The 13,394-nt window shown below is 47.2% G+C and overlaps 1 protein-coding gene across 2 annotated transcripts in view; it reads right to left on the bottom strand.

The window, feature by feature from the left end:
- Window positions 1-4,586: 4,586 nt before the first annotated feature.
- Window positions 4,587-13,394, bottom strand: part of MAGED1 (MAGE family member D1) — a 61,043-nt gene continuing 52,235 nt past the window's right edge. The window contains exons 1-13 of one of the 2 annotated variants that reach the window (XM_059157174.1): window positions 11,379-11,562; window positions 10,778-10,851; window positions 9,327-10,043; window positions 8,013-8,681; window positions 7,816-7,879; window positions 7,510-7,589; window positions 7,245-7,336; window positions 6,941-7,020; window positions 6,807-6,849; window positions 6,482-6,544; window positions 5,638-5,752; window positions 5,006-5,391; window positions 4,587-4,799 (exon numbers count right to left, since the gene is read on the bottom strand). In XM_059157174.1, coding sequence (XP_059013157.1) covers window positions 5,014-5,391; window positions 5,638-5,752; window positions 6,482-6,544; window positions 6,807-6,849; window positions 6,941-7,020; window positions 7,245-7,336; window positions 7,510-7,589; window positions 7,816-7,879; window positions 8,013-8,681; window positions 9,327-10,043; window positions 10,778-10,822 — 2,346 coding nt within the window. In that variant the 5' untranslated portion in view covers window positions 10,823-10,851; window positions 11,379-11,562 and the 3' untranslated portion in view covers window positions 4,587-4,799; window positions 5,006-5,013. Of the gene's footprint in view, window positions 4,800-5,005; window positions 5,392-5,637; window positions 5,753-6,481; window positions 6,545-6,806; window positions 6,850-6,940; window positions 7,021-7,244; window positions 7,337-7,509; window positions 7,590-7,815; window positions 7,880-8,012; window positions 8,682-9,326; window positions 10,044-10,777; window positions 10,852-11,378; window positions 11,563-13,394 lie in introns of those variants that run through there. The other variant, XM_059157173.1, reaches the window with a different exon arrangement.

Here is a 13,394-nt window from a genome sequence, read left to right as displayed (position 1 = left end):
TCGCATGCTTTGGAAAAAGGACAACATTCTTCATACAAGCAAGATGGAGATAAATATAAAGTCTTATCAAACCTGGCATCTAGGTTCAAGTTTAAGATCTTCAGATGACATCCATTTACCCTCTAGTTCAAATGAATGCTGTGATATATTGTAAGAAGGTAGATAAATTAAAAAACTCAACTGTCACCAACTCACCATACATAAAATAGTACGTAAAAGAGAGAATTAAATGGGACACATTAAAATATGTAAATATATACATACTATAAAAAATAAAATATGAGTAACTACTGTAGTCTTAACTTCTAAAACTGGTTACCAGGACAAAGTTGCTATAAACTCTTTTCCTTTACTTTCCACATCATGCTTTCTACCAAGTCCCCATCTCAATCAGATGGGCTCTTTACCTAGAAAAATGATTCAAATATTTATTCATGCTTTTAGTCTGAGGTATTGGTAGCCTTGCATGTATGAGGTTGCTGTAGCCCAATAATTTTTACCACTTTGGGATTTGATAAAGGCACCCTAGAAGATCTTCAAGCCTCCAGACACATTCCTTTCTACCCCCATTATGTAGCAGCAACCCTACTTCCTCATGAAAATTGAAATCAATCATCTTCGCCAGTACAAAAGTCCCCATTTTTACCTTTTTGTCCATTGGCATGATGATTCCAAAACTGCCAGGTGAACATCTCAACTTCCAAATCAATGAAATCATTGTTTAGTAACCTGATAGAAACATGACTTGCTTGGGTACTAAAAATTCTAACCTGGTAGAGCACACAGTTACAGGGATCATTAACAAAACATTTTGTGAATATGTCTTTAGGAACAACTCTAACTTTCATCATTTAGTTCTTAGACTTAGGAATCCTGGCTATTGACTAGATGGCATTATATATATTGATGACTAGAATAGATACTATATATTGTAGGACAACACCTCTAACACATTAAGTGTTGCCTCTTGACTGGTGCCATAGCTGTCTTCAAGAGTTATTATTCCATTGTATAAGGACAACTTCTTTCTGTGTTGTGCAGTGCACAACCAGTGAATTCCATGGGTATAAGCCAATCACCAAACTTTGGGGTTTAAAGTGAACCCCTTGATCAGAAGCAACATTGTATGAAATTTCACAACTGTGGATGAGGTGTCCTCTGTAAGATCACAGATAGTGGTGCTGACAGAAGTACTGCAGGCAGAAAAGGTAAATCCACACTGAAGATACTCATTTATTCCAGAGAAATTATAAAGTCAAGTGACTTCTTCATGACATAATTGGTCCAATTAATTACCATACTCCCAGGTATCTGACTGGTCCCCTTGAGACTGGTACACATCAGGAACTCAGAATAGTATTGCCAAGTTGGGCATTCAGCAATTGGTAGGAGGGTGGTCACATCAGTCCCTGTGAGGGGAAAACATGTTGCTGAACCATGTTGCTGAGGCCATACATACATAACCTCTGATCATGCTACTGTGACCACTTTGTACAGGTGCCCATCGAGCAAGCACAGGAGTAGCTGAATAAAGAGGCTTACTGACCACTACTCAGTAGGTCATATTGCCCACCCAATTACTGAGGCCTTTTGGTGAGCATTCACATCTAACATAATAGTCTCATATTCCTGACCAGTCCCAAGAAGTTCATACATCACTTCCCTAAATCTGTTTTGTGTGCATTTCCCCAAATGTCTTCATTCAAAATCTCTGCTAATTGGGATGAACAATTAACCCTGGACTTAGATCTGGATGCAACAACTTATGAAACTTAGGGTTTTATTTTTCCTATTTAGAGAGGAGCGAAGACACTTTTGTTTGTATGAAGAATAACTGCATCATGTTACAGTGTCCTTTTTCCAAAGGGTATAATGGCAAGAAGTGTGTATAGATAGATAAGCAAACTTTGGTGATTATTTGTTAAAGTAAGAATAATTTTTATTTCTTGTTACTCTGATGTAACTCAAGACTTATTAAAAGCTGCAAGAGGGATGCCTGGGTAGCTCAGTGGGTTAAGCGTTTGCCTTCGGCTCAGGAGATCATGATCCCAGGGTTCTAAGATGGGAGTCCCAAATCAGGCTCCTTGCTCAGCAGGGAGCCTGATTATCCCACTGCCTGCCACTTCCCCTGCTTGTGCTTGCTCTTTTGCGCACGTGCGCGCGCGCTATTTCTCTGACAAGTAAGTAAAATCTTAAAAAAAGAAAGTTGAAGTAATAGTAAAAATACTTCCTGTATACACTTAACCCAGATTCCCCGATGTTAACACTCACTGTATTTATTTTATCCTCTCTCTCTCTACACACACACGTGCATACAACTTTTAAAATATTTTTAGTGTAAGTTACAAAGGCATTCTCTTACAGAAAACAGTATAATAATCAAAATCAGATCACTAACATTGATATAATTCTATTATCTAATTTAAAGACTTTATTCAGTAGATTTTGCCAACTGTCCAAATTGCACTAGACTTTTATGAGCAAGGAAGGGACAGAATCAAATCTCTTCTGGGGTATGAAAAGGGCAGACATTGCACTGAAGCCCAGAGTAGAATATAATCCACAGATTGATTTAAAGGGGTTTCCATGGGTATTGGGCCTTTCTGCCATCCCCAGGCTCCAATAACTTTCCTTCTCTTTAGGCTTCCAGAATTCCCTTGTGACCCTCCACACCTCTGGTGTTGCCATAACCACATTTTTCTATAAATAAACTTCACCTGGGATTGATTGCTCCAAGACTGTTCCACCACGTCAGCACCTAACACAGCTTAGAAGATCCACAGGGATCCATCACTATTATATAGATTAGGTTACTGTCCTACGAGCTCAAGAGTTGGGGGAGTTCCCAGAGATTATCTATTCTCATCTTCCCATTCTCAACTGAGCAACTGAGGCTCAGAGAACTCTAAGACTCCTAGGGGCAGCTGGTAGAACATCCTATTGGCTTCTCTTAGACTTGGTGCCTTCCCCATACATCACACAGCTGGTCTACATTTCCCTCCCTACAGAACAGTCACAATCTGCACACAGGATGGAGCTAGGGGTGTGGGTGGTGATGGGTGTGGGAGTGAATACTTCAAGGAAGACCTGTACTTACCTTGGGGAGCTTATAGATGGGCAGGTCGTTCTTTTCTGAGACTGCAAAGTGGAGTCCATCTACCTGAATGTGGGAGCCGTAAACATATACCAGAAGAAACCTGAGGTAGGTGAGGGACTCTGTGGTCTAATCCAACACATAGTGAAAGCACCAACTTGCACAGAAAGGCCGCCCCAATCCCACAGAACATGGGTGTTTCATACCAACAAGAATAACTAGCACACAGAAATGCAGGAACCGTGGCGCAGGCCTGAGGTACCACAGAGATGCAGGGATAGAGCAACCCATATCCCCAAAGTCCTCAGATTGAGATTCCCTAGAGACATGCCTAAGAAAAGGGTCAGGATCCAGGCCTGGCTGAAGGAGGGGAGCCTGGCAGTGAAGACAAGAGGCAGGGGAGGGGCTGGGGCTCCACAGTGCTGGCTCCTTCCTATTAATCCTGGGCTCTCTCTCCCTCCCCCACAGAATGTGGATATCACTCCAGAACCTGAGGAAGCCCTGGATACCATTCCTAGGAGGCTAAATTGACTTTGCTCTTGTTTGTTTCTTTTTCTTTTTTTTTTAAAACCCTGAGAGCTCGTGTCTGCCTTTGCCCACATGCTTAGGTACCACCAAGCCTCTGAGGAAGTTATGGCTTAGGCCTAATTTCATCCTCAGTGAGAGTTCCAGTGAAGATCTCAGTAGCTCAAACCAGGTCCTTGTTCAGTCACAAAATAATCTAGCTTGGTACAAAGCCTTGTCTTACTTTCTCAATTCTTGTTCTCTGAGCAACAAAGAGGCCAATGTGAGGTTTCTTTCACTATCCATAAAAACTTGTCTCTGTGATGAGGCCTTGGTCCTATTGCAGTGGGGGATTGTGAGGGCTTTCTAGAGGGACAGGTTCCTGGGCAACATTTCCAGAGATGAAAACGGAGGGCCTTGTGAGCCCATCTCTTTATGGACAATGTGGCTAAGGAGATGAGATTTTTTTCTCACACATGAGACTTTAGTACCAGGATCATAGGGTTCCCTGTTCCTACTCCTGCCCTGATCCTGGAGTTATTTCACTTTCCACATGGATAATACAACCAACACCCTGGAATCCCAGGAACATCATCTCCAGGAAGTTATTTTCCCTCTCCTTCAACCACCCACTCTTTGGGCCTTGTCATTAACTGGAGTTCTACCTCCTCTGTCTTCTTAAATGCAACTATCTGACCACCTACACCCTCTCTCTCATTATTTCATCTCTTTTAATGTCACTCCAGGATACCTAGCAGCATGTCTCTTACATATGAGTCACCTAAGCAGAATTTATAAAGTAAACCATACTTGTTCTTGGACCTCATTAACATTTGTGTTCATTACTTCCTCCTTTGTTTCCTAATCCTTAAACAGAATCTACCCATATTTTTACCAGTTGAAAGCTAATTTGCCCCTGAGGCCCTCTCTTTCCCATATAAACAAGTTTATCTCTCCCCAACATGGAAAAACCAGAGAGCACATCTAATTCACTTTGCAGTTTCAATGTTTATTTCTGATACCAAAACTTGACAGCACACAAGGGGGAAAAAAAGCAACAGACAAGGAACAGCAAATAAATTTATCTTGCATGCCACTTTCAGTCAACAGGACGTGGCTCTCTAGATAGCTGTTTAGAAGGAATCTGAGGCTTCATTCAGCCTCACTCAGGGGAAAGACTATTGCAACTGATTAGCAATATCTGTGGACATAAGAAAGAAAAAATTAATAATCAAGGATATATTTCTAATAGTAAGAAATATAAATACCAAATAGTGCTTCCCTGTACTTTCCTCATCTCCCCACCACGGGTTTCCTAGGACTCACAGATCGTGCATATAAATACATTCCCACATACCCTCTATCCCCCAATGACCCTAACTGCCCAAACCAAAGTTATATACCTACCCAACATCTCACTCAACCCAGAAGAAACCAATGGCACCAAAGTTGGCAGCGAAGTTGGCACTGGCTGTACCACCAGGGCCAATAATGGGGCCAGCGAAGGTCTGAGGAAATCTGGAGCGGGCATTCTGGTGGTATCTGGCCCAGAAGGTAAATGGGATTCTAGACCAGGGATCGCCAAAATCTCCTTCCTCATCCCAGGTCAGCAGCTCAAATTCAATGTCATCCCAGCTCCAGGGCCCAGATACGGCCTCATCTCCAATCCCCATGCGGGTTCTCGCCTCAGCCCGGGCCTCAGCCTCAGCTGCAGCAGCGTCCAGAGCATCCAAGGCCTCATCTGCAGCCTCCATGAACTGTGCAGTCCAGTCACGAGGATCTCTTTTCTGAACCTGAAATGAAAAATAGAAAGTAAAACAAAACCCGTAATAGTAGGAGTTAATATTTACGACACACCTGCTATATATATTTAGCACTCTACTTTGTGCTACTGTTTACATAACAGCAACAATAAATACCACAAATAATGCAGGACCTACCATGTGCAATATCTGAGGTCTTTTTCCTGCTCTGGGCCTTTCCCAGCCAGTCATACATCATCCCTTCACCTATCAACTCTGAAACAGTTCCCCTATTACCTCTGCAATGAATCTCAGCACTTTCATCTTGCTAGTTTCATGGTAGGAACGGAGGCCCCAGAGGAACTCATACTCAGGAGGGTTGCTGTTGGGCACTCGTCTGTAATCCAGGTACCTTATAGAGCAGAAAGGTGTTTGTTTCTACCCAGGCAAGAAGAACAATGCATCATACTATATTTGAAAACCTCAATTTTAGGTAGCAACCCCTCCCCCCAGATTCATTCATAACCTAGCTTAATTCTGTTTTTTTTCAAATTTATTTTTATTTTAAATTGGCTCCATGTCCAGTGTGAAGCCCAATGCTGGACTTGAACTCACGACCCTCAGATCGACACCTGAGCTGAGATCAAGAGTCAGACGCTTAACCAACTGAGCCACCTGGGCACCCCATAAACCTAGCTTAATTATATTCTAAGAGCCAGGTCTTCAAACTCCTGTACCAGTGCTTCTACATTAAGCAGCCACCTAGAACTGCAGGGTGGCTTATATAAGGTCATAGAAAGGACAGTGCTTAATCTCACCCCTTGTGTCCCAGCTCTAACTCCACATTCTTGTAATCTTGTTATTTGAGACACAGTTGGCCCACTACAATGATTACTGTACACCTCAGCCTTGGAAATGTCAAGTGTGGGTATAGTGGACAGGCTTTACTTGCAAGATAACTATACTGCAGAAAAATCCAACCACAAGCAGGGATACTTGATAAACACTTCCAAGTATGTATGTGTTTTTCTATGTGAACGCATAGGTATAGTGTAAGAAATGAGCACAGGAAGGATTGTCTGAGGCTGAGCAGCACCAAGAACTCATGAGGACCAGACAAAATCCCTTACATAGCACTTACTTTTGCTTTACAAACTCGTAAGTGAGAAGTTTCCTCAGATCTCCAAGAAGAGGATGTCTCACCCTGATAGTATAAAAAAACAAACCCATAATCAGAGACTATGACACTGTCCAAAGAAAAGAAAAGAGCTTCCTAGCACAGAGGTCAGAGATGAAAGAAGAGACAGAGTTCAGAACTATTTGCCCATCTACCCAGGGTACATCCTTGGGCTCTGTACCTCCCCAAACCAATTCCCCTAGACCACCAGGCTGATGCAATCCTGGGACCATCCTCTGTTGCCAAAGGATGATATAAACAGGCAAGAGATGAAAGAGCCCAGTCATACCCAGGACGCAGTCCCATCTTGCGTAGTGCCTCCCAGAGGACAGCTGCAATGGGAGGCAAGGGGAGACAATGCACGGAAAATGAGCACGGAAATCAGGCTGTAGCCAACCCCCAGCTGCAGGTCCAGCCACTCACCTTCACTGGCACGGTTGCCATTCATGAAGATGACGCCCAATATCACTAAGAGGAGACCCAGCTTGGGTGTGTCTTTGGTCCTAAAGGGGTACAAAAAATATGTTTTCAGTAGTCATTTGTATTAGACACCTGGGGCAGCTTAGCCATCTAGCTTCTCCAGTATTCCTTAGCAAGAAGGTAATTCTACCTCATTTCTGACCATGAGCTGGTATATGATCCTAAATCTTGGACCATGACCTACTTGACACTCCCAGAAAAAAGCACCACTGAGAAAGGCAATGTTCCACCTCTTTTCCCATCTTACGTTCCCAATATGCCAGCCAGGGACTCGGGGGTACTGATGAGAATATACAGGTGTTCTTCTTTGTCAATCTCCTTCAGCTGAATCCCAAATTTCTACAGGGACAAGAAAATAGACTGTGAAATTACAGTATCTAGCACTGGCTACCCATATTCAGTTGCTCACCTCCCTGTGAGACTTCAGCTCTAAACTCCCAGTAGGAATCCCATGAATCTTTGTTATCAAAACCTTCCCTCATTATCCCTGTTCCTCAGGGCTGCCTTCTCACCTTCTCCAGGACAAAGCATGCACGTTCAATGATTTCTGGATAAACATCAGTGTATTCACGGATGATATCCCTCAGCATTTCTGCAGGAGAGAGAACAGGGTACCTGAACTGAGTAGGGGCCATGCAACTACAACCCCTTTGCCAGTCCTGCTAAAGGGAACAGAGTCAGGGCCCTCAAGAATGAAAAATGAAGAATCAGCCACAGAAAGGGGACTAAAGGGGAGGGGACATATAAGCAAAGGGATGTCCATAGAGCATGGGGAGAGGGGAAGGGCAGAGTGTTGGAGGAGAGCACTGGGTGCCTACCTGAGCGCTTGATGGGCACCTTGGTATAATCTTTAAGCATCAGGTACTTGACCAACTTATTTGCCTATGAGGGGAAAAAAAGGAAATCATTAAAAAGTTATTAAAATAGTTACAGGAAACTTAAATGAATAGAAGCTAGAAGGACGACAAAGAAAGGAATAAGAGAGGGAAAAGTGACTAGGAATAACAGTTCTTACTCTTTCCTGAAGAAGGGCCACATCTCGGGGCTGTGAGGCACCCAGGTTCTGTGAGGCACGCGAATTGGGAGAGGGGCGCAGGTTTGGTGAAGGTCGCAGGTTCTGCCAGTCAGGTGGAACTGGCCAGTCAGTGGGGATCCAGTCAGGTGGGAGCGGCCAGTCAGTGGGAATTGGCCAGTCAGGTGGTAGAGGCCAGTCAGGTGGTAGGGGCCAGTCAGGAGGGCCCTGCCAATCTGGAGGACCCTGCCAGCCTGGTGGGTTCTGCCATCCAGGTGGGGTCTGCCATCCAGGTGGATTTTGCCAGGCCAGTGGGTTCGGCCAGACAACTGGACCAGGCCAGACGATGGGGTTCGGCCAGATCACTGGATTCTGCCAGATCACTGGGTTTGGCCAGATCACTGGGTTCTGCCAAGCAACTGGGTTTTGCCAGGCTGGTGGGGTCTGCCTAGCTGGGGGGCTCTGACGTGCTGGTGGGGTCTGCCTGGCTGGCTGGTTTTGCCAGCCTGACGGGTTCTGCCAGGCCAATGGGGTCTGCCAGAGCACATTGGGGGGTGCGCCAGGTGGGTTCTGAGTGGTAACTGGAACCGGTGCAGACCTCCACGTCCCTGTAGCCAATGGGGCCCGCCTCTGATCTCCACTGCTGTTTTCATCCACATTCAAGTTATTAATCTGCATCATTAGAGAGAAGGAAGGTCCAAGGTCACCAGATGTTTGTTTCCTCACCCTATTACAGGAAGGTCCCCTAAAACCCTCACCTGTAGTGACAGCCTAACCCACTAGCCAATGGTCACCCTGAGTCCTGGGCTTGTCTTTCACTCTCTTCAAAGCAGGAGTTTCATCTCTGCATCAGGACAGGAGCAACCCAAGTGTGGGGCCTGAAGCTTTTCCTCTTCCTATGTCCAACACTGGCTCTGCTTGTACCACCCTGGACAAATCACTCAAGTCACTTCACCTCTCTAGAACTTAATTTCCTTCTCTGTGAGACTGAGACTATAAATCCTAGCTGGTAACATCTTGAAGATTTAGATAACCTGTGTGAACGAGCCTAGCTCAAGACCTAATACACAGTGGCTATTATGAAAATGTAAACTGAATTACGTACACAGTGTATATATTATGTGTCCATGTCTCATCTCCCCATTAGTCTGTGAATATTCAGAGGGCAGAAATTATCACATTCACTTTATCATCCCCTACAACCTAACTGAATACAGGCCATTATAAACGTATTTTTTTGTGTGTTATTTAGAACAAACGAACCTCAGAGAAGAAAGGAGAGGGCCCAAAGCAAAGTGGAGCTAGCAGGGATCTCACCTTGCGGGTCCTCTTGCCCCGAATTATAGTCCTGGACTCCAGATTCTGAGCCTGGGAACCATCTGCTGATGTCTGTGCAGCTGCACCATCAGATTCAGGGATACCTGGGTTGGTCTCTACCTCAGGCTGGTTAGTGGCCATCTTGGCTTGGTTAATATTCTGGGTCTGCGTATCAACTGTTGGGGTCTTAGTGGTGTCATTCCAAGCCTTAAAGGCTGTCTTAGGCTGAGTGTTGGCCATCTCACTGGCACTGAGAGACTGAGAGAAATTGTAGGTGGTATTTGGGCCCACCTTAGTAGTGGCATTCTGGGCCTTAAAGGCCGTCTCAGACTTGTTAGCAGTTAACTCACTGGTGGTTGCTGCCTGGGAAAAATCATAGGCAGCATTTGGGCCCTTTGGGGTGGGATTCTGGGACTTAAAGGCTGCCTTAGGTGGCGCATTGGGCATCTCCTTGGCATTCAGAGCCTGAGAGAAATCATAGGCACCATTTGGGCCTTTTGTGGGGGCATTCTGAGCCTTAAAGGCTGTTTTGGGCCTAGCGGCAGCTGCTAAAACCTGAATATCAGCCATCTCACTGGCTGTTGGGGGCTGTGAATTCTGGGGACTAGCATTCGGCCCAGCTGCTGTAGCCTGGTTGGTAGGTGGAGCCTCCGAAATCTGGATGGCCTCCATCAGGGTCTGCATAAGCAAGGTGCTGTCTTCTACGGAGGCCTCAGCCTGCAAATACAGGGGGAGAAAATGAAATTTCTGGGCCTCCAAAGTGGAAGCAGGAGGGTTGGGGAAGCAGTGCAGGGGAAGTACAGGCAGGCGGATGGTGCAAAAAGGCTGAGGCGCAGATCTAGAAGACCAGCAAGGGGTGATGGGAAGCGGAATGGTAACAAAACGTGTGGTAGTGATGGAGTGGGGCAGGACTAAATGAGGGGTGGGGCGGAATGAGGAGGGGGACGAAATAGAATGAAGGGGGCGGTGGGGGGTGATGGAGGAGGTAAGAGCAGAGAATTGCGGTGTGCGGCAGGAGCTATGGATGCGAGGCGAGCCAGAGCAAGGCTGCCGCCTCGAGGAGTTGAGGGGAATAGTGGGGCGGGGTGGGGGGGTGCGTTGCAGGCGTGGGGAATGCAGGAGAGAGGGAGGGTGGCGACGGGAGGTTGGGGGAGGGGGTGGCAGACTGCTCTACAAGCGTCAGGGTTGTGGAAGAAAATGGTTCCTTACCCAACCCGCATTCTCTGGGCAGATTGCCCTGAGTACTAACAGGGTCTCCCCTCTCTCTAAGCAGGGACTGATGACTGAAAAGGGACGCCCCTCCCCCACCCCCAATAAACCATGGGAATTTGAAAGACGACGGAGCCTAGGCACGAAGAAGGCAAAATCAGATCCAGGCTTTAGGGCGGCCAAAGGGGCCCCAGGGAACTGTCGGCTAGGGAAATGGTGGGGTGGGGGGGTGGAGATCTCACCTGGAAGCCGAGGAGGCCCGCACCACAGTCCATTTTCTGAGCCATGGCTCCTGTCCCTCTGGCAAGAGCAGAGCCTGGGGGATGTGGGGGAGGAGCTGGGCGTTATACTACAGAGGGCAAATAGGAAGGGCCGAATTGGGGGGGGGGTCGGGTTTGACTGTGGGGGAGAATGAGGCGCTGAATGTGAAGGGAACGGGCTGGATCAGTGTGGGAAAAGTGAATGGGTGTCAGGATGGAGGCTCTGAATCCCGAGAAGCTACTGACGGGGAGAAGCTTCAAATCGGGGTTTGGAAAGCCAGTAACAGTTCTGAATCCAGGGGGAGTGGGTTGGGACTCGCATATGGTAAATTGAATGGAGGTTTCGAATCAGGAGGAATCGTATGACAGTCGAGATTGAGGTCGAGAAATCTGTGGAGATTTTTAACGATGGGAGGGGTTCGGAGAACGAACAGGGGTTCTGAGTAAGGGAGGATCGGGTAAGGGGCGTGAATGGAGGTTCGGGGGGTGGAAGGGGGATCAGAATCCGGGGTAAAGGGATCGAAATGAAAAATGGGAGGCCCGCACCAGGGGGCAGATGCCCTGTCTGGGGGCTAAATCTCACCTTGCCTCAGGCCCCAACCCCAACCCCCTCGTTGCCTCCCTTCTTCACGACTCAGAGGATCGGGATTGCAGTGCTCGGGTCTCAGCGCCGCACCCTCTCCTTGTCCAGGAGAAAATGCCAGCGCGGCAGCTAGGACGACCCCGCCTCTCCGCCTAATATACCACCCACCGCCTCAGATAGTTGTGCGCATGCGCAAGACCTGACCGACCAAATAAAAGTCCCGCCCGCTTCCCCAACAAAAGCTTCGTCCTGAACACCACGGTGCGCATGTGCAGTGGGAGGCAATCCCGCCCCTTTGCCAACACACCATCCCACCACCAACCAGGTCGACAGTATACCACGGTCCCACCTCCTTCATCAATATCCCCTCCCCCAAACAGATGCGCTGTGTCTTTAGATCCCACCCCTTGCCCCACAAGCCGGCCCCCTACCTTTTCCGCAATGCGTCTGTGTTCTATCCCTCCCCTCTTGTGGCCCCTCCTGTCCAGTCGGCAAGCACCTCCACACACACACCCTCCCGCGCCTAGCACCACTTAGGTCACTATTAAGGAGGTGTCCGTGTGGGGTCTCTACTGCAACAAGTGCTAGGCTCCTGCTAAGCTCACCTACTTTTCCAGGGAAAGGAATGGTCGGACTGTTGGAGATAGAAAGTCTGCACCTGTCACAAGAATTCGTACGATCCCTCTCAACAGATCCCAGACTCATAAACATTAGCTTCTTTCCTGCCCTTTGTGCAGCTCCAGCCATGCGCATATTTCGTGCACAGGTGAGGAGGGGAGGGGAGGGAAGGGAACAGCTTGAACATCACAGCGCAATCTGTGCTGGGGGTTGTCTTTCTCTCAGGCAGCCCTGGGAGGTGAATGTCAGCAACCCCATTTTACAGGTCAGAAAGCTAAAGCACAGACACACTCAATGACCTAGACAAGGCCACAGAACCAGTCAAGAGAAAATGCAAAATGTGGGCCTTGGGTCCTCATGACTCCAAAATCCTTGTTCCCCTAGTGCTGGCCTGGGAAGTAAGGCACCCTACCCTCTTCAGTTCTGAGCGACAGATCCCACACATACACCTCCTGTGCCCTGTCAACACCTATTCTAAACAAGCAAGGTTTGTATTCCCCAGGACTTAAGCGCATGTGGGAAAACAGAGACCCCTAGTCCCCACCCCCTCTATCTGGGTCCATCCAGGTGTGGGAATTGTTCCTGGAGGGTCCACTCCCTGCTCCCATCGTCCGTTCTCTCCCTATGAGTGGCACAAACACCGCTGCCCCTAAGGCCTTCCTGGTGCCCACTTGAGAAGCCAGGACAATCAGGCTCTTACGTGCCTGAACCATGGCAAGTCTGGATTTAGTGTAAATGTTTATCCTAGTTCCTTCCAGGGCTTGGGCCTCAACTCCTGGGATGAATTGCTGGGATATTCTACTAGCTGTGTGAGCTGGCTCAGGTCATTCCACTTCCTGAGCCAGATTCTCAACATACAAAATGGGAAGCACAAATAGCACTGACTGGTGTCCGACCCAAGGACACACATGCTGATATGCTTCCAGATGACTGGAGACTCAGACAGAAAATCATATACAGATGTGAAATGACTCAAATTAACTGATACTTTCCAAAAATACAAGGCAGACCTTGGTACATTTCACATTTGTTCTGGCATCACTTCCTGCCAGGAGTCTGCATATGAAAGAAAGCTAATGCTAGGAAGATGGCAGCATTTGGTCCCCAAGGGCCAACATCAATTCTGCCTGGCTGGATGACTTTCCTCATCTGTTGCATAGCAACCTCCCCTGTCAGCTGCCTGTTTTTCCTCAGCACTTCCTCTGTAAAGTGTCTGCAGTGGGACGTGATCAGACTCAGGAAAGGAGGTCTGAAACATCATTTTATATGCTATCTGCTTCTATATCTGTATCTCCAGTCTTGCTTTGGCCTATGAATTCTAGATCCATAATCCAACTGCCTGCCTCACTTCTGCAACTGGATATTCCTCAATATTTTCAAATTTAATAGGTCTCAAAC

This window comes from Mustela lutreola, chromosome X (assembly GCF_030435805.1).
Source record: "Mustela lutreola isolate mMusLut2 chromosome X, mMusLut2.pri, whole genome shotgun sequence".
Lineage (NCBI taxonomy): Eukaryota > Metazoa > Chordata > Mammalia > Carnivora > Mustelidae > Mustela > Mustela lutreola.
This window is presented reverse-complemented; position numbering and strand designations above follow the sequence as displayed.